Source organism: Pteropus alecto, unplaced genomic scaffold (assembly GCF_000325575.1).
Source record: "Pteropus alecto unplaced genomic scaffold, ASM32557v1 scaffold77, whole genome shotgun sequence".
Taxonomy (NCBI): domain Eukaryota; kingdom Metazoa; phylum Chordata; class Mammalia; order Chiroptera; family Pteropodidae; genus Pteropus; species Pteropus alecto.
The window spans coordinates 1,756,189-1,783,688 of NW_006440820.1; the positions used below are offsets into that span (position 1 = coordinate 1,756,189).

At 34.4% G+C, this 27,500-nt stretch overlaps 1 protein-coding gene across 1 annotated transcript in view; it reads left to right on the plus strand.

Annotated features, from left to right (window-relative positions):
* KDM6A (lysine demethylase 6A) overlaps positions 1-27,500 on the plus strand; it is a 198,137-nt gene that overhangs the window by 124,493 nt on the left and 46,144 nt on the right. Inside the window, 9 exon segments of the mRNA XM_025051082.1 lie at positions 12,101-12,194; positions 14,919-15,045; positions 19,762-19,860; positions 20,005-20,224; positions 20,778-20,912; positions 21,361-21,516; positions 22,070-22,165; positions 23,333-23,434; positions 24,103-24,498. Of these exon segments, the coding sequence (XP_024906850.1) occupies positions 12,101-12,194; positions 14,919-15,045; positions 19,762-19,860; positions 20,005-20,224; positions 20,778-20,912; positions 21,361-21,516; positions 22,070-22,165; positions 23,333-23,434; positions 24,103-24,498 (1,425 nt within the window).

Below are 27,500 nucleotides of genomic sequence, written 5' to 3' on the forward strand. Positions count from 1 at the left end.
GTATCATTGAGACAGAGGAGCTGCCAGGGTAGGGCGAAGGCATAAGGGTTATAACACACATGCCCAGCGTGTTCAAGGAAAAACAAGAAAGACCATTTGGAGGGTAGATAATGAGCAAATAAGAGTAGTAGGAGTAAGAGATGATGTCAGAAGGCTCATGGATAAGAGGGAGGATAGTGGTGTTCAGAAGGCAGAGCTTTGTAGGCCACAGAAGAAACTTTGGCTTTTATTTTTTGCCGATTTTTGAGTACAGGAATGAATGACACATGTTATTTCCTTTTGATTTTCTGTTTGGATGATCTGTCCATATCTGAAAGTGGGGTATTTAGATCCCCTGCTATGATAGTGTTTTGGTCTGTTTCTTCTTTTAGTTATAAATTTTGGGCTCCCTGATTGGAGCATAGATATTAATAAGGTAAATCTTCTTGGTGTATGATTCCCTTTATCATTATGAAATGTCCCTAGTATCTTTCTTTACCTTTTTTATTTTGAAGTCTGTTTCATCCGATATTAGTACCGCTACTCCCGCTTTTCTCGGAATGCCGTTTGCTTTAAATATCATTTTATCTTTGGAACTGAGATATATCTCTTGTAGGCAGCATATGGTTGGGTTTTGTTTTTTTGATCCAATCTGCAGCTCTGTGCCTTTTTATTGGTGAGTTCAGTCCATTTATATTTTGAGTGATCATTGAAATATGAAGATTTCCTATAACCGTTTTTTCTTTTGCTTTCTGGTAGCTCTGTTTTTCCATTGCTTCCTTGTCCTTGTGTTTCTGGGGTTTTATTTGTTCATTTGTTCTTTGTTGTTGTTGTTATTGGTGGTTTTTGTGGATTTTCTCTCTGGTCCTTGTTTTATGTTATGTACCTTAGTTCTGAATCTTGGCGTGTGGTTACCATTACGAATATGTAGAAGATTGTTGTGTGTGTGTGTGTGTGTGTGTGTGTGTCTGTGTCTGTCTCTCTCTCTCTCTATATATATATCTGTGCGTGCCTTATTTCCATTCTCCTTTGTGAATTTGGATTTTGAATCTTCCCCTTTTCACTCATTTTTCTCTCACTTTGTCCCTATGTATGTTGACCGTTCATTACGATCTTGCTATAGCAAATTTTTTATTGTTTAAGCTTATAATGCTCTGTTCTCTCCTCTCCTTCTGTCTGCTGGCTAGTGGTCTTATTCCCAGTTACGTATGTTTTTTTGTCATTTTGTTTTAGGTGAGCTGACCCCTTTAAGTATTTCCTGTAATGGAGACCTTGTAGTGGAGAATTCCCTCAATTTTTGTATGTCTGGAAAGGTCTTAATTCTCCTTCATATCTAAAGGAGAGCTTTCCTCGATACATTATTCTTGGCTGGTAGTTCCTTTCATTTATTAGTTTAAATTTTTGACTCCACTACTTTCTGGCTTGTAAGGTTTGTGCTGAGAAATCCGACAATAATCTAATGGGTTTTCCTTTATGGGTTACTGTCTTCTTTTCCCTGGCTTCCATGAGAATTCTTTCTTTGTTGTTGATTTTTGATAATTTTAATACAATGTGTCTTGGTGAAGGCTTTTGGGGTTGAGATAATAAGGTGTTCTGTTGACTTCTTGAATTCCAAGCTCTAGTTCATTCCTTATATTTGGGAAATTCTCAACTATTTGTCTGAAAATGCTTTTAATCCCTGCTCCTTTTCTTCACTTTTGATAATGCTCATTATCCTTTCCTAATGGTATCAGCTAGTTCTTGTATTTCTCTTTCATTCTTTTTCATTCTTCAGTTTCTCTCTTTTTCCTTCTGATTTCTTTCCAGATTTGTATTCAATATCACTGATCTTTTCCTCCATTTGGTTAACTCCATTTCCCAAGCTTTTTATTTCATTCTTCATCTCTTGAAGCGTGTGCTTCATATCCATCAGTTTTATTTATTTATTTTATTTTATTTTATTTTATTTAGGGTTTCAGTCTCTTTGCTAAAGAACTCATTCTGCTCATCCAGTTGTTTTTTTCATTCCTGAAATTGTTGATATGAAATGTTTTGGATCTCTTTGAGTTTTTTAGAAGTACCATCCTGAATTCTCTGTACTTTAAGTCACTTATTTCTATAATAAAGGTCTTTAACCTTTTCTTCTGGAGATTTTTTCCTCTTTCTGAGCTGCCTGGTCACCTTGGTTGTTCGTGGTGTTTAATGGACTATTTGCTCCCCTTGGACATTAATGGAAGTGTATTCTGCTTCCCCCCGCCCCAGAAAGAAGATTTATTATATAAAGGTGTCTCTTTAGCCTGTTGCAAAGAAGGCGTTTTTTTTTAGTTTCGTGTAGATGGTGTCTAAGCTTCTTGGATCCTTTCTTTATATTAGGCCTTAATAATGCCTTTTTTCTTTCTTATGGATGTTTGATCTCGCTCGCTACCCTCAATCTCAGTCCCTATCAGTGTTAGCGACAGTTTCAGTAGCATTTCCTCATATTCTCCTGGGGCTCTGCGGTGTTCGGTGTCAGAGGGTATGGGGCAAGGGTCCCTATGGGTTGGGAGATGGAGTCTGCAGCTTATCCTTATGTTTCATAACTGTTGCTGATAAAAATGAACTGCCATCCTCGCTTCCCCCTGTCCCTACTTCTCTGCTTTCTGCCCTGATGCCTGGGTACTGCCACTGGCCTCGTGGAACTCACAGCTCTCCTAGACAAGGCTATTCAGGGAACTTGCTGCACATTCTCTCCTCCCCCTCCTCCTGCTGGGAGCTTCAGCTGCAGAGGTGGCTTCATTTTTTCTCCCAGTCCATCACCCTACACCCAGATTCTGACCTGTGGTAGCTCTTAAGCGCAGATCTCACACTCAGACATGATGGTGTGAGGTTCGGATGTTTTTTGTTGAGTTTTAGATGTTCAGCTTATTGTTTCATAGGGAGAGATCTAGGGACGTCTCTCACTCTGCCATGTTACTCAGTTACTATCTTACATAATGGAAAAGACTAGGGACATTTTCAGAAAAATCAGGAGCAATGCAAAGATGTCCACCATCTCCATTACCACTTGTTATTGTACTATAAGTGTTATCTTGTGCAGTTAGACAAGAAAAATCAGAGACACAACCTCATATTCATGAATTAATAGCCTATAACAACAATAAAGAGCATAGTAGTAGAAAATTTCTATTTTTTAGTGTCACCAAAGTAAATATCTAACAGTAAACCAAAAAGATACTATGACTTAACAATATAAGGATGTTGTTTCTCCCTAAGTTAATTAGTAAATGCAACACAACATCAATAAAAAATGCTAACAATCTTTTCAAAGGAGTTAGATAAGTTCATATGGGAAAACATGCTAGACTATCTGGAATAATACTGCTGGGCAAATTGTATGGCATATACTAATTCTACTAGATATTGAAATATACAATAATGCCTATATAATTAAAAGTATGGTACTAGCACGTAAATAAGTTAAATAGTCTAATAGAGTATCATAGAAAGGCCAGTAGTATCTAGGGTAGATCTAGATACATAGAGAAATTGAGTATATGATAAAAGTAATAATCTTATATTCCTGGGGCTATGGTGGATTTATTCGTAAATGGTTCTGGGACAACTAGGTGGCATTTAGAAAAAGATAAAATTAGACCCAGAACTAAAACCATTTGCAGGAATAAAGTATAAATGAATTAGAGTCAAAATGTAAAAAGTGATATTGTACAAGTACTAGAAGAAAACATGAATTCCTCTTCAGTGTTGATGTAGGAAAAGGCTTTCTAACAGTGGCTCAAAATTCTGAGGCAATAAAAAAGAATGACCAGTCAGTTCAAATAATATAAAAATAATTTCTAAATGGCAAAAATATACCATATATTCAGAGGACACCTATAACCCTGGGAGAAAATATTTGCGGCACATACCACAAAGAACTAATATCACTAATTTGTAACAGACTTAACATTTGAGGAGCAAAGATACAAAAAACCCAATAGGAAAAACAGTATAAACCAGACACTTGACAAAAAAGATATAAAAATGACCCTTATACAAATGGAAAAGTATTCAAACTCTGATTTAGTGCAATGCAAATTAAAGCAACACAATATAATTTCTCACCTATCTCCCTGGTGAAAATTATAAGTCACTATGGAGGGGAAACAGTCACTCTCATGCATTGTGATAATGTATACTGATACAACCAATCTGGGCCAGAATTTGGCAGTAATGTAACGAAACTATTTGCACTTACCTTTTGACTCAGTTTCACATCTAGGAATATACCTTGAAAATAGACCTGAAAAAATGTGAAAATATATAGGCACAGGAATATCTATTGGGACATTATTTGTAATTGCAAAATATTGGAAATAATCTAAATGGTATATATAGGAGAATGATTATATAAACTGTGGGGAACATTTGGTGATGTAGTGCCATGTAGCTGTAGAAAAGAATGAGGGGTGTGTGTGTGTGCGTGCACACACGCATACGTGTGCACACATACACATACATAGATATATTTCCTATCTCTGTTTGCTGGGAGGGCCTAGAATCAGTGACTCACCTCAGTAGCAGTGAATACCACCCAGATCTTTGTTTATAAATACCATTCTTTAAAAATAGGAGCCAGAGATTCTTGGGCAGAAGTGGGAAAGTCCATCCATGGCTTATACAGTGATACTACAGGATGAGCTCTGGAATAGTTTGTGGTGCCAAAAAGTAAGAAAGTACTCAACAAAAGACAGGGCATGTGGAAAGGATACAGGAGCCAACTTGAGATGGGATTTCCAGTCACTAAATGTGACACTAGTTTAGAAGCAAATGATTATAATGAAATATAAGGTATAGAATAAAATGTATTAGTTCATACTGATACAAATGAATAATTGAATAAATGGGGAAAATGGGGATACGTAGAATTTCAATTAATGTATTAGGAATGTGACAAATATCTCTTCACGCGGTACTTAATTTCAAGGAAACATTTTTCAAAATAACTAGCAAGTACTTTTTATAATTGTCTCTAAATCAAAGACTGAAGATCTGTCCGAAATTGGAGGAAAGTAAGGCGACAGGCTACCTGGACACAGTGTTGGATTGTGGGTTAGATCTTAGCCCAGAAAAAGCACATTAGTGAGAAAAACGGTGAAACAGGAATAAATTATATAGATTAGTTAATAGCATTTTATCAGTGTTAATGCTGTCAGTTTTCTCTTCATGTATTTTGAAGCCCTGTTATTGTTATGCCATCCTGATATATTAGTCTTTTATAATTGTTAAATATTTCTCTTTTTCTCTGGTAATATTATTTGCCTTGAAGCCTACTTAATCTTATCTGAATCTAGTCATTTCAGCTTTCTAAGGCTTATCCTTTGCATTGTATCTTTCTCCATCCTTTTACTTCAACCTCCTCCTATCTTTATATTTAAAGTGCGTCTCTTCCAAATACTATACTTTTGGCTCTCACTTCTGTAAATTTATTCTGGCGGTCAGTTTTATGTTGTTTGTTTCGAATGTCTAGTTCATTTATAATTAATATGATTTCTAAAGTTGGCTATCATTCTTGTCTCCTCTATTTTTCTTCATTTTTCTCTGGCTGCTTTCAGGGTTCTTTTCTTTACATTTGGTTTTTAAAATTTTGATTCTTATGTGCCCAGGGATTGGTTTTTCCTTTTCATTTATACTTCTTTATCTATCTATCTATCTATCTATCTATCTATCTATCTATCTATCTATCTATCTATCTATTTTCGAGATTCGATGCCATTCATCAGTTCTGGAAAGTTCTCAGCCATTATATTGTCAGTATTTATTTTGCCACATTCTTACTCTCATCTTGGACTACAGTTACACGTATGGTAGAATATCTGTTATTGTCTTATACATCTTACATGGCTTTTTAAAAATACTTTCGTCTATTTTTTGCTTTAGTTTGGATATTTTTTTAAAACTTGTTTTCAAATTCCTTGATTTATTTTAAATCTCCCGTCTCCTATTTAGTCCATTTAGTAATTTTTTAAAAAATTTTCAGATTGGTATTTTTTCAGTTCTTGAATTTCCTTTTTTCTCTTTCAGTGCTCTGATTTCCTGTCTATTCATTATGATGTTTTTCTTTTTCTCTGTGAACATTGTTAAAAGAGCTGCTTTAAAATTATTTACAAATTTCAACGACTGAGTCATTTCACGGTTGATTTTCTTTCATATCCTTTTCCTTTGGACATGGGTAAAATTTTCTGATTCTTTATAACTGGTAATTTTATCTTGGATACCATGAATAATACATGGAGATTGACTTTGTAATATTTTTTTGAAGATTGATATTTTTGTTTTATTAGCCAATTAACTTTGCTCAAGTAACACTTTAAACTTTGTCACCCCTACAGTAGGCAGCAGCAGCATTTTCTTTTTAGTTCTTTAGGCTGCCCGGCATCTGTTATGTTTATGTATCTATCATTCATTGGTCAACTAGAGATTTGGGTAGAGTTTAACCGTAGAATTTGGTGTTCACTCTGTCTGACTCTCTCCTTCCTGGAATTTCTCTCCTCGCGTCCAGCTCTTGTGATAGATTCAAACTGTCCTCTGATTCTTCAAGCTGGTAAGATAGCTGATTTCTATTTGAGTTCTAACCAGCCAGGCACTGGTTGGGGCCTGCCTTCAGGTGAGAATCCTAGGAAAGGGGAATTACTCATCTAGTGCCATTTCCTCTGAGTGTTATCTTCTCTGGTTTAGCCTGATTTTGGATTCCAGTGTTTTCTGATTGTTGACTTTTTAATATTTTAATCAAATATTAAAGCTGTCTGTGGAATGGTACTCCAACATTAACAGAGGCAAAACTTTACTAAACATCTGTAAAGATACACTCATGTTGCTTTTTATATATAATTTATAATTGTTACTTAAATGTTCTACTGTAAGCATCTATCATATTTTGTTTCTACTCACCTACTGTGACATAGACCTAGGGTGTCCAACTCCCTAATACTACAAATAGTACTATTTAGATCATTATTTATTGGAATGTTTCTTTGACATATATATCCCAAGAGTGAGATTGTTAGATTGTAGTATATTTGCAGGTATAATTTCATGAGTAAACCCTCTTCCAGTAGGGCACAAGAGGTTTTTTTTTTAACTCACATTCCCACAGTACTTGAAATTACCCAACTTTCTTATGGCTATCTGATGGCCAGAAGGTGGTAGCTCATTTAAACATGCATTTTCTAGTTTCTAGAGATGTACACTTCTTCACATTTTTTTTTACCTTTTATTCATTAATTTTTATATCCATTGCCTATTTTTCTGCTTATGTGTTTCAAGTCAGATCTTTACTCTTCCTTGTAATTTGTGCTGTTTTGCCATGTCGAATAAGTTCTTTCCCATCTCAAGGAAATACTCCTACATTTTCTTTTCTTAGCTTTATACTTTTACCTTTCTTTATTTTTTTACAATAATTTTTTTATTTTTCAGTTACAGTTGGCATTTATAATTAGTTTAAGGTGTACAACATAGTGATTTATACAACATTTATATAACTAATGAAGTGATCACCCTGATAAATCTAGTACCCATCTGACACTATACATGGTTATTACAATATTATTGATATATTCTCTATGCTATATTTTACATCCTCATGACTATTTCATAATTGCCAATTTGTACTTAATAATTCCTTCCCCTTTTTCACCCCCCAGTCCCTTCCCATTTGGCAACCATCAAAATGTTCTCTGTACCTCTAAGTTTGTTTCTATTTTGTTTGTTTATTTTGTTCTTTGGATTCCACATGTAAGTGAAATCATATGGCATTTGTCTTTCTCTGACTTACTCCACTCAGCACAATACCCTCTAGGTCCATCCATGTTATTGCAGATGTAAAGATTTTATTATTTATTAATTTATTTAATGACTGAGTCATATTCCATTATGTATATGTACCACCTCTTCTTTATCCATTCATCCATTGGTGGACATGCATGCTGCCTCCATATCTTGGCTCTTGTAAATAGCGCTGCATTGAACATAGGATTCATATGACCCTTTGAAGTAGTATTTTGAGTTTCTTCGAATAGATACTTAGAAGTAGGATAACCGGATCTTTCTTTGTCTCTTGTTTTCACCTTTGTTTTAAAGTCAGTTTTGTCTGGTATAAGTTTTGCTACCCCAGCTTTTTTTGTTTGCTTCCATTTTCATGAAATACCTTTTTCCATCTCTTTACTTTTCGTCTATGTTTGTCTTTTGATCTGAAGTAAGTCTCTTGTAGGCAGTGTATGTAATAGTCTTGTTTTCTTATCCATTAAGCCACCCTATCTTTTGATTGGAGCCCTTAATCCATTTACATTTAAAATGATTATTGATAAGATACTTAGTTATTGCCATTTTATTATTTATATTTTTGATCCCTCCCCCTTCCCTTTCACCTCCACATCCTTCTTCTCTGTCCCTCTAACATTTCCTGTAACACTGGTTTGGTGGTATTGAACTCCTTTAGCTTTTTCTTGTCTGGGAGTCTCTTTATCTGTCCTTCAATTCTAAATTATAGCTTTACTGGATAGAGTAATCTTCCTTGTAGGTCCTTCCTTTTCATCACTTTGAATATTTCATGCCAATCTCTTCTGGCCTGCAAAGTTTCTGTTAAGAAATCAGCATATAGTCTCATGAGTGCTCCCTTGTAGGTAACTAACTGCTTTTCTCTTGCTGCTTTTGAGATTCTCTGTTTTTAAGCTTTGGCATTATAATTATGTTGTATCTTGGTGTGGGCCTGTTTGAGTTCATCTTGTTTGGGTCGCTTTCCGCTTCCTGGGCCTGTATGTCTGTTTTCTTCACCAGGTTAGGAAAGTTTTCAGGCATTATTTCTTCAAATAGCTTCTTCGCTTTTTGCTCTCTCTCTTCTCCTTCTCGTACCTCTATGATGTGAATATTGGTATACTCGATATTTTCCCAGAGGCTCCTTAAACTATCTTCATTTTTTGGACTCTTTTCTTTTTTCATCTAATGTACTGTTGATTCCCTCTAATATATTCATTCAATTATTCTTCACTTCTAATTGGTTCCTTTTTGTGATTTCTATCTTTATATTTCCTTTTTCTTTGTTAAAGTTTGAGATCATTTAGCATCCTTATAACAAGTGTTTTGAATTCTACATCTGGTAGATTGTTTATCTCCATTTTATTTGAGTTCTTTTTCTAGAGCTTTGTTTTGTTCTTTCATTTGGGATATTTCTTTGTCTTCCCATTTTGTCTGCCTCCCTGTACCTGTTACTATGTATTAGGTATGGCCGCTATGTCTCCCGGCCTTAATAGAGTGGCCTTATGTAGTAGGTGTCCTGTGGGATCCAGTGGTGCATTCTCCCTGGTCACCTGAGCTGGGTGCTCCAAGTGTCTCCTTTGTATGTGTTGTGTATGCCCTCCTACTGTAGTTGAACCTTGGTTGCTATTTACCTGCCAATGGGAGCGATTGACCCAGGCTGATTGGTTGTGAGGACTGGCCAGTGAGTATAGTTAAGGAGCTATTGTGCCAGGGCTGACCGTGTGGAGCAGGATTTGATTTAGCAGGGCTTTGGTGGCTGCTGAGTTTTCCCTTTGGATATGTCTTCCTCTGATGCAGTCCTGGCTGGTGCTCTAATTCTTTTTGAAGCTGGCTGCTGCCAGCCCCAGTGCCTCCCTTCTGCAGGCCAAGTTCAGCTGTAATCTGTGCCCTACTTGGGCCACCTGGTAAGAATCACCAAGCAATCCACAAATGGCTGCCACCAGTGCTGGGCTTAAGTGCCTCGAGAGGCCAAGCCTTGAACTGAGGTTGGCTGCCACTAGTTCTAGGTTTGGGGCTGCTCAGCAAGAGGAATGGAGCACACCAAGGCCAGATGCTGCTTGTTTAGGATTTGTGAATCTTGAGAGAGAGACTTTAGGAAAGTTCGCAGCATGAGGCACCACAGGCCGTTTGGCAAACATAAGAAAGTTGGGTAATTTCAAATACTGTGGGGATGTGAATTAAAAAAAAACAAAACAAAACCTCTCATGCACTACTGGAAGAGGGTTTACTCATGAAATTATACCTGCAAATATGCTGCAATCTAATAATCTCACTCAGAGCAAGTGGGTCTGTCAGCAAGTAAGTCTGCTTGCAGGCTTCTTAAGAGAAACATGTGCTACTTCAGCTGACCTCTGTCTCTCCTGGTTTTCACAGTGAGAAGTTGTGGGGACTTCTGTTTCTGGCACTGGAACCCTGGGCTGGGAATCCCTATGTTGGGCTGGAGCCCCTTGCTTCTCCGCAGCCGAGATATCTCCTGATTTTTTAACTGAGATATCTCTTGATTTTTAAATGTCACATACGTGGGCATGGGACCAAGCTGTTTCATGTATCAGTCCCTTTTACCAGTCTGGAGGTGGCCTCTTCTGTATGTCCCCAGTTGTAGGATTTCTGTTCAGCTAGACTTCAGACAACTCCAAATGATGGTTATTCTGTAGTTTTGTTGTAATTTTGATGTAGTTGTGAGAGGAGGCAAGCATCACGTTAACCTACTGTGCCATCTTTACCAGAACTCTTAATTTTCATATTTAGGTCTTTAATGCAGTTGCCATATGGTATAAGTTAGAAATTCAACTTCATGTTTTTCAGTATTCAACCACACTTTTGGAAGTACGTTTTAGCATTTATTGAGGTACTTCCATAAAGTGGTTTTCCTGAAATATAAATCCAATCATATTGCTTTAACTCATTTCAGTGGTACGCCATTGTCTTAAGTTACAGTCTAGTCTTTAACATGGTTTAGGAAGATCTTTGTGAAATTGTGTCTGATTGTCTCTGTATTTTCTGCCCAGCTTGCTAGTACTCTAAACTTTACTTGTGTTCTTTCTTCCTTCAGGAAATATCATGTTATTGTACACAATATAATAGGTTTTGTTTGCTTTTCTGTGTTCTTCACTAAACTGTAGTCCTAGCAGTTCCTGTTATGTACTAAGTATTCAGTAAATATAAGTTGTAGGAATTGAGTTAAGTAACTCAGTCCCTATCCTTCAATAACTGTCTAATTGACTTTTTCACACCAGATTAATGTTTATGGGGAATTAATTTTGCTGATAAATGAACATTCATGTAATAACTACTGTTAATCTCAATGGACACTTCTTTCAAATCTTCTTCATGCTGACATACTGTATTCATAGAGCTCCTTAATTGTTTCTATAGCTTTTTACTTATTTGATCCTTAGAAGAACTCTAGGTAGAAAAATCAGTCATTGCCTCTATCTTATGGATGTTGAATCATAGTTTAAGTGAATTGCCTGAGGTTTACACAGCTAGTATTGTGTCTATACCCACTGTTTTTTGACAAAAATTTTGTTTGCTCAGGCAGCTGTGTATTGGTGACATGAATAAAAGCCACGTCAATCCATTGTTCTGCTGAGTATATTTTAACGGTTTTTCTTTGTTGGCTTTTCCGTTTCCTTTTTTTTTTTAGTTGTCTTAAGCTTTACAACTATAATAATAATAGGTTTCAGTCATGTTAGTACTTTTGGGGAGAGAACTGGGTAAATGGTTTCATTTAGAGATTTGCCTGTGGAACATTAAATAGTACAAAAATTGTTAGATGTGACTATATGGGATATTTGGTGTCTTTAAAATCGTATGTATTATAAATTTTTTCATAAAATTTTTTTTATATGCCAGTAACTATATTTTTTAAATTTAGATTTTTAATTGCTATTGCACTTTAATTTTGTAAAGTGTTTTTAGCATGCCTTTTACTGTTAATAATAAGTTGCTTAGGAACTTGGTATTTCTAGGCAGATTATGTACTTGGAGGTAGAATACTTCTCTGGCTTCATCAGTGTTACTAAAATAAATAAAGTTGGATTCATTTATGCTATTGAAAAGGTTGAGACAATTTTCTTTTTAACTGATTGAGATTTGGGGAATTCTTAAAAAGTCATATTTTGGTGTTGCTTTGTTATAGTGAATGTTTTACTGGTTTTTTAGGTACTCTGAAGCATGATCTATTAACCACAACTGTCTAGTGTTATAGGAACATTTGGTAATGGAATTGGCACTTTTTCTTTCAGTTTGTTTAAAAATATGTTTAAAGTTTCAGTATTGTGTAAACATTAATGTATACGATCTGCTGCTTTAATTTTATTTTTCTTTAAATCTTTTTCCTTATCTTTAGAGGAAGTATCATTCTGCAAAGGAAGCTTATGAACAACTTTTGCAGACAGAAAATCTATCTACACAAGTAAAAGCAACTGTCTTACAACAGTTAGGTATGTAATAATAAACCTTTAGTGTATTATAAGTACTTTATGTTTTTTACATATCAGAGATGACAGATACTTGGCTCATGTATCCTGTTCCTTTCCATCCTTTGCCCAGAGTTGATAGAATTAATCTGAACCTAACCTATTTCCACCTTTTGCCAAGCATTGTCCATCTCACAATCCATCTCATTACAATTCTTTAGTGCAGCTATTCCTTTTAAATTCTCAAAATTATTCTCTAGTACTTAACCCATGGGCAAGGGATATCGAATACTTTCTTTATGCCAGATTATGCTTAGCACTCAGTGAAGTTAAGTGATTTGTCTAAAGTCACTTTGTGGTTGGTAAGCTTGCTTTCATAGCTCTATCAATATTAACTAAAACATTTTATTTAAAAATTGTCGACTATCTAACACTGTTATTTCTGTACACATGCAGTTCTGTTATAATGTTGAAGATAAAGGAATGTAGCCATTTGGATATAATGTGTCACTATCACCAAGAAGATAGTAATGGAGTTCTGTAACATTTAATTTTGTTGCTTAGTTATTGTGTCAAGTTTCTTGTCTGTATTTGGTATTTGGGTTTATTGTTTTATTTTCAGCTTTTGTTTACTTGCTTTTGATTTAGGCAACTAATGTATTCTTAATTTTTAATCAACATAATAATATGCACGTGACTATTTAATCTTTAGATCATTTAAGGTTAGATTTTGTCACTTACCTTTATGATATTATTATATATTGTGTGATTGATTATACAAAATAAACACATTGCCTTCATATAAAACTTTTGTTTTTAGTTTTGTTTTTAATTTAGTCTTTGGTTAGAATTTTACTTGAGTTATCCATACTTTTAAAAATTGTAGAAGTATTTAAGTATTTGTTTTTAATGATTTATATATATTATTTGAATAATGTGAATTTATATTTTTAAATGAAAACAAGTTTATTGGTACAATAAAAAAGTTTTTGTGTTAATTCTTAAGTAAAAAGAAAAAAGTAATGCCTTTAGAATAGATAGCTTACTCATTCAGCTAATATTTGAATACGAACTGTTTTTTTATCCACATTATTTATAATTAAGTTTTTATGCATTTTAGCTGCTGTGAAGAAGACATCAATAGCAAAAATGCATACACCTTTTAAATTTAAGAAATGATTGAAATAGTTTTTGTTTTAATTATGTCTGAATCCCTTGTCCTCTTTGGTATTGGCTTACCATGTTTCAGAGTGTATATGTAAACTTTTCATGGTTTCAAAGGAAAAATACTTCCCCTAATTGAGTCTAATTTATGCCTGCACATCAATCCTTTCTACTTGCTTGTCCCTGCTGGATAAACAGCTCCTTTTAGAGCCTGCTGCTCTAGATTCTGTTCTTAATTGTTGCAGGAGAGATAAGGGAGGAACAAATGAATAAACGTGATTGGCTTATATTTCCATAAAACACGGTAACTCAATCTCCTTAAAGTTGTCTTTTGGAGCACAGCAACTATAAAATAATGTCAGAAAGTAAGGGTTCTTATTCGTTATATATACTATAGTCTACACACAAAGAACAGAGTTGATTTTATGCACTTGAATTGACCCACAACTGAAATGGGATTCCCTGGCAAATTAAACCAAATTATTTGTGTGTCTTGAAGGCTTAGAATACACTATTCCATGATCCAAACTTCTGATTGCTTATGTAACCATCTATCTATCTATCTATCTATCCATCCATCCATCCATCCATCCATCCATCCATCCATCCATAATGAAAATTGTATTTTTTAAGGTGTACAACATAGTATTATTTTAATATACCAGTACATAGCGAAATGATTACTACAGTCAAGCTAACCAATATATTCATCTCTCATAGTTACTGTTTGTTTTTGTGTGTGGTGGGAGCACCTTAAATCTACTAGCAAGTTTTCAGTACACATTACAGTATTATTAATTATAATCATTCTGCTCTGCAGTAGCTCTCTAGATTTATTCATCCTGTATAACTGCAGCTTTGTAACCTTTTATCAACATCTCTCTTTCCCCCACCTCCCTTTTCCTGGTAACGACGGTTCTATTCCCTGTTCCTATGTATTTGTAGATTCCATATATAAGTGGGATTGTGCAGTATATTTATAAAACGTTTGTAGTACCCATTTTGTATCATTCTTATTTGCATCACTTGAATATACTTTCTTTTAGCTTTGGATTTTTTTAAACTATCAAATACTTTATAGTTTTTATTTTATATAAGTTGTGAATATATGTGGTCGGTGCCAATAATGTAGGATATGTGTTTGTTTTACTCTGAAGTAACATTGATTATGTAGCCTATATTTATTTCTTGGAAATAAACATTGAGTTAATAGACTGTCTTGGAGATTCTTAAAATGCACATAAATTTTTATATGGAACAGTGAATTAAATTTAACATCTTTATATTTTTTGTTTCATAATTTGGGATTTTTTCAAATAGCAGAATTAGGAACTATAGTTTGTGTTAAGTCACTACTTAAAATTGTCTTAATTTTTCTGGAGTAAAAGTTTTTCATAGCTTTGTACCTTTCTGTGAGAAACAAGCTTTCTTATGGCCAGAATTGGTAATTTGATGTGTATACCAAACTAAATGAATAAATTGACTAAAAAGAGTATTTTTACTTGTTTGTTTTCTGTTTGATATTCTCAAAAATGGAAGAACAATTAAACCATTTAGGTAAATATTTTAAATCATTTACTATAGGTTGGATGCATCACACTGTAGATCTCCTGGGAGATAAAGCCACCAAGGAAAGCTATGCTATTCAGTATCTCCAAAAGTCCTTGGAAGCAGATCCTAATTCTGGCCAGTCCTGGTATTTTCTCGGAAGGTGAGACTTAACCTGACACTTAAGTTTTGCTTTTATTTCAGCTAAAAGATTTGAATTATAATCTAAAATGCTAGTTTACATTTATAATCTGTTCAGTGTATTTTCCCATTCAAAGATTTCTGGAAGTTAAAAAGTGAAAGAAATCTTAATGTAGTAGTTGGTGGTTTTCTCACAGCATAATCTGGTCTACCAGGACATTTCTTATTTTGCTTATAGGATTTTCATTTGACTTGAATTATTGCTGGTTTTTAAATAGTCTTATCAGATAGTAATTCTTCATTCAAGTATTTAAATGCCTTTTCTTCTGATTTTTAATTCTTTCTTTATATGTCTATTTAACAGAAGAGAGAATTTCTCATTCTGCCTGGTGACTACCAACAGCCAATGGAAATCTTGCTATTTATAATTTTGATTAATGATGTATACCTTAGAATGGACATACTTGAGTAATAGTAGGTCTAATCAAAGTTCTTGAAATCTTACAGTGAGAAAATGGATACATTATAGGATTTTTTTGGAAAGCAGAAATGTCATGTAATGAAAATAGTGAAAATAGTTTCCTGCAAGTTTGTAAACTTTTCTCTGTACTTTGAATGTCTGAATTGTGTTTAGTGATTCTCTGAAATAGATCTTATGTATGTATATCTGATAGATTGTATTTTTGGATCATCATCAGATTGTATTTAGTTCCTAATTGGTTTTAGCTTTTATGGTATGGTGGAAAGATCTATGCACTAGGAACTGAGCGGCTTGGATTTAATTCTTGGCTAGTCTACTATTTATGGAATCATGGATAGTACAGTTAAACCTTTTGAGGCTTTAATTTTTTTTTTAACCTATTAAATAAGAGGACTGTATTAGATCAGTGGTTCTTAATGGTGGGGGAGAGTATTTTGCCCCATAGGGGATATTTCATTATTTTAGGAGATATTTTGGTCATCACAACTATTAGGAATGCTCCTGGTATCTTGTGGCACAGCCCTCTACAATAAAAAGATTAACTGGCTCAAAATGTCAATAATGCTGAGGTTGATAAGCCCTGGATTAGATTATCTGTTAGGCACCTTCCCACTCTATATATGAGTTCTTTTGAAATTATCCTATTTTTCTTTTATTTTAAGAATATATTTTGAGAATTTTAAATATATTTTAGGTGTAATTTTAGGAATATTAGGGTGAGTTTGCCATATAATCACATTAAATTAGCATTTTTGTATGATTTCATTTTTCCTTTACATTTAGCAAAGTGTTATTTGTTCCTAGTCTTGTAAAATTGTTTAGTTTAGGTTGTTCATTAGAAAGCTTGAAAGTTCAAACTTTCCCTTTCTCTTTCACTAAAGATATTCGGGAGCAGAAACTGGATCATACCATCTTTGTATCTTGCTTAGCAAACTGGCTATTCAGTAAATGAATTGATTAAACACCATTTGCGTTTGGAGCTAGCACAGTGGGAGGCTTCATACAGTGACTGGAAAAGAGATCTAATACTCGGAAGTAGGGGTTGCCCAGTCATTCATTGCCTCTAGTGTCAACATTTGTATATGATATTTTCTTTTAATATAAATTAAAAGGAATGTGTACCAAAAAGTATTTTCCTTTTGATCTAAGGTAAAGATGAGCAGTTTAATACAATACAATCTTGTGGATGTCTTTTTAATATGAGGGTTTTTTTTTTATTCTAAGCATAAAAAATTACTATATAACGAAGCATATAAAATTACTATTTTAGTAATGTTGTAATTTTCAGCTCAGCAGTATTCCACTGGAGATTTTTTCCAGTTAACTGATTTTATATTTTTAAACCACTGAGATGCTTTTTTTATTTGAATCTTTTTGGATAAAATTTTCCAAATGTATAACATACTTTACTGACTTCTCAAATAATGGATAATTACCGGAATTTAACTTGTTTTGGAATTGAGATTATCATGTTCGACGTTCTTTATTTTTTATCTGTAATAATATAATTTGAGAACTGTTTTAGATTTCTTTTGATGTTTACTTTTTTTATCCTCTGTCACTGTCTTTTAATGCGATGCTTCTAATGTGTTTTTTTTTGGTGAGAAAAGTTTTATAAACTCTATTTTAGAAGTTATTAAAGCTCTGAAGGAAGACATCAGTAAGCAAGAATGGGATTTGATGGCCATAATATTTCTTAGTCTTTTTATTACTTACCTCTGCATTCAGGTCTTTGTTGAAGATTGAATTTGGTCGCCATTTGGCATATGTATATCATAATGAAAGTGTATGTAATGTGGTAATGCTGTTACACTAGCACCAATCATTGACTGTGTTATCAGAGAACTATAGAATGTTAGAGCTGGGAGCAACTAGGTAGATCACCTAGTTCACCCTGTAAACCCTGTCATTTTACAGATGTAGAAAGTGAGTTCAGAGGAATAAATGTTTTGTCCAAGGTCACAGTCACCCAGTTAACTAACAAGAGCAAGGATTAGATCCTAGGTTCACCCAGTGCTTTTTCAATTACACAAACCTGTCTTAGGTGAACCTAGTTAAGTTTTATTAGAGGAAAAGTAGTTGACAGTTCAAGTGACGTCTGTGTTTGGGTACGTTGGTTTCCTACTTTCACTTGGTAGCACTGGAATGTGAAAACATTGGTTTGGGGGATTACTGCTTATTCCTCCCAGTGGTTAGACAAATTTGTCTATAAATTTGAGAGTTTGCTTTGATATAACAACAACAAACAGCAAGTTTTCTGCTCTCTTTTAAGCATTCCCTTTGTGGTGTCTGTCCGTGTTTGGCATTGTTAACAATCTCTTCTTTATATTCACCTCATAAGACAGTTTGCAGACGTTCTCTGACATTGCCTTCTCTGTTTCCGTCACTGACATTTCTTATATTGCCCAGTCTACAAGATTAGTGATTCTTTAGGCTTATTTTTACCTCTCCCTTGTAGGTGTCCTATGTTCTTATACCCTCTCTTCCACATGGATGAATTCCAAATCTAGATTTCAACACTCAAAGGTATTAAACTCCAGGACCACATCTCCTATTCTTTATGTAACACTACCCATTTTAATGTCTTCACTTCATGTCAAATCAACATATTTCAAATCTCATTCATCATATTCTTCCCCAAACCGGTTCCTTCTCCTTTTATTTTTGCCAGTGAAAATTCACCATTGTTTCTCTCCATTTAATCAGGCTTAAAATTAAGTTATAACCCTATTCGCCACCCCCCCTCCCAATGAATATCTAATCAATCTATCACAAAGTTTTTATTAGCCTTTGGTTTATTGTTTCTCGTGTGTGTGTGTGTGTGTGTGTGTGTGTGCGCGCGTGTGTGTGCGTGTGTGTGTGTGCGCGCGCGCGCGCGCCACTTCCATTACTTTAACCTGGTCTGTTGTTAGCCGTTTAATATTCCTGTAAAGTCCTTTCATCACATCATTCTCCTTGTTAGAAGAACAAACATGAGGGTATTCTTGGGCTGGATTTAAAACTCTCTACTCTTTGTATCTGTGTTAACTTATATACATTTAGTTTTGCTCATACTGTCCAAACAACATTTTGAAATGCCTTCTGTCGTCTTCTCTGCCTGAATCAGTGGTTCCCAGACTTTTGGATTACATTAATCAGTAAAATTTCAAAGAATAGTTATGAGGATTAAAACACGGTAATTTGGGCAAGTAAAGATTTAAAAAATTTTCTTTGCTGTTTATTCGGCCAATAATATTTCAAAATAAGTTAATTACAGTACAAATATTAATTAGTTTAGTGGAAAACTTTATGTATGTATGTATGTATGTGTATGTTATTTTTCCATTTTGTTTGCTTGGTCACATTGCCGTAAACTGGCTAATAATTAGGAATCCCTGATCTGAACAATATAATATGCATGTACACATATTCAAATCTCTTACTCTTACCCTTCCTTTTCTTGCCTTTCCTAAATCCTGTAGTGTGTATTGTTGTATCTCCTGCCTCACATTTCCCAGACCAGTTATTATCTGTGCTAGCCATTTAATATGGCATTGTGACATTTATAATATTTCTTCAATCCTTAATTAAATTGTAAGCTCCTTGAAGACGGACTGAGTTTTCTTTTTCTTACTTTTTTTCCTTTCCGTTTTCTTTTTTCTGTAGTGCCAAGCACTAGGAAGTTAATTTTTATATTTATAATTTCAGCTGCTCTTCTGTGTATCCATTAGGTATACCTGCATTAAAAAAAAGTTAGGTCCTTGAAATTGTAATCATACCTTGCCACTCTTACTATTCTTGATAGGTAGCTTAATATTAAGTGTCTCATGTTTCTATTTTTTACGAATTAAAGAATTATTGCTCTTGTTATTTAGGAAAGGAGAATTGAAATCCGATTCAGCAAGTCTTACCAACATAGAAAGGTTTTCTTGATTTTTAACTTCATATTCTTACCAAATAGAAAACCAGAGATCAAGTTATATGAGTGATGTGTGTGTATGTGTGTGTTCAACTCTCCGTATTATAGATACTGAAGTGATATGACCTTTAATTATTTTAATACTGTTCATTAATGTAGCATGCTTTAGCACCTATAAGATAGACTATAATATAGTTTATTGAAGGGTTAATTATAATGTACAGTATAATTATATGTACACATTGGCATAAATATTTTAGCTTTTTAGGTTATTTTCATTTGCTTTGACATATACTTCATCCTTTCAGCAAAGTAATCAGTATTAATGGTAGTTTCTTGATTTTTCCCTTCCCTCTCAGGTGCTATTCAAGTATTGGGAAAGTTCAGGATGCCTTTATATCTTACAGGCAGTCTATTGATAAATCAGAAGCAAGTGCAGATACATGGTGTTCAATAGGGTAAGACTTCGTATAAAAATAATGGCATTATAATTGATACACAAAGATAGTTGCATCACATATAATGTACTTTGCAGTTTATATCATGTTATGAAGTTACGCAGTTCTTTGTCGACTTGTTTTTTTCTTAATTTCTCGTTCCAGTGTGCTATATCAGCAGCAAAATCAGCCTATGGATGCTTTACAGGCCTATATTTGTGCTGTACAATTGGACCATGGCCATGCTGCAGCCTGGATGGACCTAGGCACACTCTACGAATCCTGTAACCAGCCTCAGGATGCCATTAAATGCTACTTAAATGCAACCAGAAGCAAAAGTTGTAGTAATACCTCTGCACTTGCAGCACGCATTAAGTATTTACAGGTAAATTTTTTAAATAGCAGTTTTTTTAAAGGCATGTTTCCCCATGACAGGCAGGAGGAGGGTGGTTGGAAAGTTTGTCTAGTTGTGTTTTGATGTCTATAATTTGTTTTCCATATTTTGTAAACATACCATAGCTTGTAATATTATTTTTTCATTTTAAGTAAGATATACAGTATTTTAAAAGATGCTCTTTTGCACATTTACTCTGTTGATGCATATTAATTTACATAATTTTTTCTATGTACTGTCTACATTTTTAAGTTGTCATAGCATTTTAGAGGAAAGAACACAAACACTGTCTTTCACTCTTGCTTGGAGTTTCATGAGAAGACAGCTATGAGAACTCTTAAAAACAGAGCTCTGCTTTGTTTTAATTCTCACAAAGGTTTATATTCTGGTTACCCTCTTTATACTCAGTATCTTTCTGAAACCCCAAATTAAGAATCTATTTTCTTTTAAAAACAATTAGTTATAGCATTTAGGAAGATTTAGTGGACTTGCTCTTACTCAAGTAGGCTTGTGTTAAATTTGCTTTTTACATAATTTTTCCTAGGCTCAGTTGTGTAACCTTCCACAAGGTAGTCTACAGAATAAAACTAAATTACTTCCTAGTATTGAGGAGGCATGGAGCCTACCAATCCCCGCAGAGCTTACCTCCAGGCAGGGTGCCATGAACACAGCACAGCAGGTGAGAAGTTGGGTTATGTTCTGCAGGTGCCCAGCTTTAAGGGTTCTTTTCAATCTGTAGTGGTCAAGTATATTTTACTAAGCACAGGAGGCTTTTATTAATGAAAAGCCTTTTGATTTAATTGCAAAGGGAATCTAGATCAAAATAAAACTCCCTCTGATATGGGAAGAAATTTTGGGGTGCCATTTAGAACCTTTGTGCATTTTCATGATTTTGAAGATTTCTTAAAATAATGCTGCAGTGGTTTGTTTAATTTTTAAAGGAAGTTTTTTAAAGGAAGGTACACATTCCTCCATTGATGATTCATTTGATTTTGATTTTTAATAATTGCAATCAGCGATGTCCACATAGCTTTGAAAAGTATGCAGCTTTTAAAGTTTTTATAATGTGAAGGAATGAATTAAGAATATATAGAACCCTATTTTTGTCTTCCTTCTGTGATTCTTAGGCATGTAAACCTCATCATCCAAATACTGAACCTGTATTAGGCCTCAGTCAAACACCAATTTCACAGCAATCCTTGCCACTACACATGATTCCTTCTAGCCAAGTAGATGACCTGTCCAGTCCTGCCAAGAGGAAAAGAACATCTAGTCCAACAAAGGTATATATTTTAGAGAAATAGAAAATCCTGTCAAAAAAGAAACTTCAACTGCTCTGAACTTGTGCAGTTTGAACATCTCCTGTCCTTTATTTTAAATCTGTGGACATCAAAGAGTGAAAGGGTTGAGTTTTTCCATTCCAAGTTCTTAGTACCATATTAAATATATAAAGTAGGGATAAATTTGCATTCATCAAATCATTTTTATTCATCACCCTGCCGTTAAGATCTCAAAACACTTTTCATCATCACTTTCTCCTGACATTGAAATAAATTAAATGTTGGATCTAGTGGACAGTGTGATATTTAGGCTAGCCATTTGGGCCATAGTTTAGGGGTGGGCCTTTTTGGGTGGCTTATTAAAGAATCAAAATTTTAAAAATTTATAATTTTCCATATTTATGCATGTAAATTTTTTAAAAAAGAAGTTAATGTCATAACATCTTTTATATGTAAATATTCCAATCATAGTAATTTGGCTTCCATTAATCATTATTGTTAACTCTGTACATTTCACCAAATATTCTTTAATTATTTTTTTATCAATTCTTCTCAGAATACTTCTGATAATTGGAGTAGTGGCCATGCAGTGTCACATCCTCCAGTACAGCAACAAACTCATTCATGGTGTTTGACACCACAGAAATTACAGGTATGTAAGATATGTTTTTGACAGATTGTCAAAAAAAGAGTAGAGGCAGTAAGCTTTAACTTTTAAAAGTATTCTTAAAGTTGAATAGCAGTAAACTTAATAGGCACATAAGTAAAATGAACCCACATTTACCAGATTAATAGAGATAATTCTTATTTTTTAATTTATTTTTAATCAGATAGTATATTCATTCACATGCTTCAAACTGCATCAGTATGAATATACGGCATATACAGTAAATTCTCTTTTCAACTCCTGGCCCTATCCACTCAGTTGCCCTCCTAACAAACAACCAGTGTTAGTAGTTAATCTTTCTAGAGATAATGTGCATGTACAAGGAAATATGTCTCCCTCTTCTCTCATATATTATTTTTCTCCTTTTTTATACAAATAGTAGAATGCTTTATATATTGTTAATAATCTCTTTTACAGACCATTTCATGTCAGTATATAAAGAGCTTCCTTGTTTCTTTATGGCTATGGCATATTTCTTTATGTAGATGTCACAGCTTTATTGAAGCAGATCAGTAGTTTTAGGCAGTCAAGTTGTCTTCAAACTTTTCCTATTCCAAACAGTACTGCTTTGAGTGTAGTTGTCACAATACATCTTTAAGCTTATAGAGCTCTCTGTTTGAATACTGAAAAATACTGTATTAATGAGTAAAATTTCATGCCCATTTATCTCAAAGGTCATATTGCAGTAAACCTTCAGTTGAATATTTATTTTTTTATCACTTTTTTAAATCGAGATAAAATTGGCATATAACATGTTTCAGGTATACAACAGTGTAATTTGACATGTGTATGCACTACAAAGTGATCACTGCTAGAAATCTAGTTACCATCTTTCACCATTAACTCTTTTCACCCATTTTGACCCCTAGCCCCCTTTCCCTCTGGTAACCGCCAATCTATTCTCTGTATCTGTGAGGGGTTTTTTTTGTTTTATTTTGTTTGAATGTTTATTTCTTAACTGTCTCAGACTTCTTAAAAGACTTCATCTTGGAATTGCTTGCTATTGGTCAGAAATCAGTTTCTTGACTAGAGAGTGATTCTGAGTTTATCTAGTCATTTCAGGGAAAGATTGCTTAGAATAGGGAGCTTGAGCTTGTTTCTTAGATATGTCTTTGACTATATTCTTTTTTTCTTCTTTTCTTCTTCTTCTAGCACTTGGAACAGCTTCGTGCAAATAGAAATAATTTAAATCCAGCACAGAAACTGATGCTGGAACAGCTGGAAAGTCAGTTTGTCTTAATGCAGCAACACCAAGTGTGTATAGAATTTATTTCCCCTAAAATTTTTAGCATTTCGAGTATTTTTATTGACTGGAACATCATTTTAGAGCGTGTTCTTGCCCACTTCTGCTTTCTCTCATTATTTGTAGAAGTTAATAATCTGTGCTTCTTGAAAAACTAATAATGGGCAGAGATTTTTAGGAACAGAATAGCTACAAATTTAATTTGAACACAAGACTTGGTATTTGATTATTTATGTGCTATTTTGTATGTATTTTAAAGGTTCGTTTGTAGTATTTAATATTAAACAAGCTATTCTAAACAGAGGTGGAGTTCTTTAGTGTTTGTTTAATTTGGAGGATCTAGTATATAAATGTAATAGAATGAAATTTTGAGGTCCCCTATTTTGTGACTGGCAAAAAGACCTATAAATTCCAGTCATTTTCCATAATATTCAGCTACTTCCTTTTGTCATTACTAAAGAGATATTTTTTAAAAATGAAGCAGATTTCTACTTTTCTGAGGAAGCTAATCTAAATATAAACAATCACAGTTTTTGTAGTTTTTAAGGTGTGTATTTTTCAACCTAGAGAAATTAAATGTTAGGTAAAATCAGAGATTATTTGGTTAACTTTCATATTCTCATTCTTTTCTCCTGTGGGCCACACAAGCAGCATTTATTTTTCATTTGTTTTTCAACAGATGAGACAAACAGGAGTTGCACAGGTACGATCTACTGGAATTCCTAATGGGCCAACAGCTGACTCATCACTGCCTACAAACTCAGTCTCTGGCCAGCAGCCACAGCTTGCTCTGACCAGAGTGCCTAGCGTCTCTCAGCCTGGAGTCCGTCCTGCCTGCCCTGGGCAGCCTTTGGCCAATGGACCCTTTTCTGCAGGCCAGGTTTCCAGTAGCACATCAAGAACGCTGGGAAGTACAGACACTATTTTGATAGGCAATAATCACATAACAAGAAGTGGAAGTAATGGAAACGTGCCTTACCCGCAGCGAAACGCACTCACTCTACCTCATAACCGCACAAACCTGACCAGCAGCGCAGAGGAGCCGTGGAAAAACCAACTGTCTAACTCCACTCAGGTAATAGAAGGACTAGCTGCCTTGTCGGCTTCTCACATAATAGTTGTCTCTATTTGGTTTTATGCATTTTAAGAGAAGATGAAATAAAAGTTTGAGGAACTGGTTTTATAAGCATATTATAGTAGTACTACAATGCTGTTGGCCCAATGCTATTACTGTATTATGATTTGTGTGTATATATATATATATATATATATATATATACACACACGAGTATATATTTTTTTTCCAACATAAAATTTATACACAGATAATCTTGGAAAATTCCAAAGGAAAATTAGATCATGTAATACCCCAAAACCCACTGTTTATTTACAATGGCATTGTAAGCATTTCTGTAATGTAACCTAGTTCATTTCTCCATGTATTTGGCCTGCTTAAGATTGGGTGCCAAGCTATGTGGTAGGTAGTCAATTTAGTAGGAGAAAAAGACCATTAAAGAAGCAGTTATTATAAATTACTTTAAAGTGTGACTTTTGTGGACAAGTGCTATAAGAGTACCTAGGAGGACACATAACCAAGATTTTAGAGTATTCAGAAGTTAGAATTTGGGAGAGGAGAAGGCTGGTAAAGTGTGCCTATAGTATAGATTATGAGCACATATAATTGTAGATTAACAGGGGAGGGTGAAATAGGCTGAACGAGGTGAAGATTGCCTAATTTGTCTTAAAGGTAAAGTAGAACCAGTAAGTTTTCAAAACAATAGTGGATTTCATGAACATTATTTTTATCAAAGATGTGTGCCATATTTAACTCAATAGGTCATGTTAAACATTTAATTTCTGAATTTTTACTTCTGATTATTTATGAACATAGTTTTTCCTATATTTTGGATTATTTCCATTGAGCAGGTGCTTCAAAGTGGGTCAAAGAGTAAGCATTTTAAAAAATGTTGCCAATACATATTGCCAAATTACTTGTACTTTTATTGGTCTACTATAAGAAATATTTAACTTATTGCTGGTTAGCCTTATGTTATTGATAAAATTGAGATAAGTTCCTTTTCTAAGACTTAAGTTTAACCTTGAAGTGGTCTTTTAGTGTGATTAGTAGTTTTATTCATTCTTAAAGAAATATTGAATACCTACTATGTCCATGTCCTATTCAAGGTTCTGGGGATAACTTAGCAAAGAAAACACAAAAATGTCTTAATTCATATAGGTAAACAGACAATAAATAAGCATTACATGGAAGAATATTAGGTAATGATATGATTAGTTCTATGGAAAAATATATTAGAAAAGGAAGCTGGAAAATACTAGAGATTGGTGATAGAGGATTTACAGTTATAATAGGAAAGTCAGGGAAGGCTTCACTGGAAGGTGACATCTGAATAAAGACCTGAAAGAGTTAGAGAAGTGAGCTCTGAAGATATGTGTGATAAGAGTGGTCCAGATCTGGGGGGGCAGCAAGAAGCAATAGGCCCTAAGGCAAGAGTGTGTTTTGCATATTTGAGGAAAATCAAGGTGGTAAGGAATTGCTGAGCCTGGCTGAGCAGCTAGCAAAAGGTGAGAAGAAAAGTAGATGTGGTCCACCTGGAAACATGCTAGTAAATCATTTTCAGCTTTGTAGGCCATTGTAAGGATGTTGGATTTTATTCTGAGTTAAATGGAAAGCAATAGAGGGATTTTGAGTGGATGAGTGATGTGATCTTAGTTTTTATCTAGCTCCTCTCTGGTACTCTGGATAGACTAAAGGAGGCAAAAGTAGAAATGATGTGAACAGTTTGGATATTAAGCTATATAATCCAGGTGAAGAGAGATGGTGGTGGCTTGACCCAGATTGGCAGTGGTAGAGCTGGTCATCTTTTGTTTCTACAGTTGACCCTTGAACAGTGCGGGGGTTAGGGCTGCTAACCCCCACAGGGTCAAAAATTCACCTATAACCTTTGACTCTTCCAAAGTTTAACTACTAATAGCCTACTGCTGACCAGAAGCCTTACTGATAACAGTTGATTAATACATTTGTATGTTATATATATTATATACTATATTAAAGAATAAGCTAGGGAAAAGAAAATGTTATTAAGATTATCATAAGGAAGAGAAAATACATTTATAGTATTTTTAAAAATTTGTGTGTAAGAGGACCTGTGCAGTTCAAATCCATGTTGTTCAAGGGTCAACTGTATTTGGAAGGTAGAACCAACAGGATTAGCAGATGGAATGGGGTGTGAGAACGAGGAGTCTAGATTAGTCTGACCACCTAGAAGGATAGATGAGACTAGATGAGATCACCAAGAGGGTGTGAGTGAGAGTGGATTGAGAAAATAAGAGAAAGCAAGACAGCCTTGGGACATTCTAGTGCAATAGGTCAGGAAATTGAACTAGCAAAGAAGACTAAATTAGAGTAGGAATGATCTACTGGGTGATGCGAGATCCAGAAGAATGTGAATAATGCCCTGGAAACCAAGTGAAGAAAGTCTTTCAAGGAGAGGAGAGCGTGATCAATGTGTAAATCAAATAATGCACATAGGTACATAGGTCAAGTAAGGTGAGGAGTGGAAATTGACCATCTGAGCTATTTGGCGACATTGCTGGGGTCAGGAAACTACAGGCTACAGGCCAAATCCACCCCACAACCATGAACTAATGGTTTTTGCATTTTTAAAGGGTTGTTAAAAAAAGAAAAAAAAATGTATAAGAGACTGTATGGCGCACAAAGCCTGAAAGATTTTTCTATCTGATCCATTATAGAAAAGATTTGCTGACATTTGGATAAGAGCGATTTCAGTGGATTGGTGGGGGTAAAGGCTTAATTGTAGTTGGAGTTACCATAAAATGGAAGGAGAAAAATTAGAAATAAGAGTAGACAATTTCAGCACAGATACTTATAGTTAGTTATGTGGGCTACACATTGCACAATGCTGGGTTGTCATTCTCAGAGACCATGACATAAAAGAGAAGGAGAGAAACAGATAACTAAAGGGGAAATTGAGATTAAGAGTTGTTTTTTGTTTTAAATTTAAGATGGGTGAAAGCTAATGGGAAAACTTCAGTAGA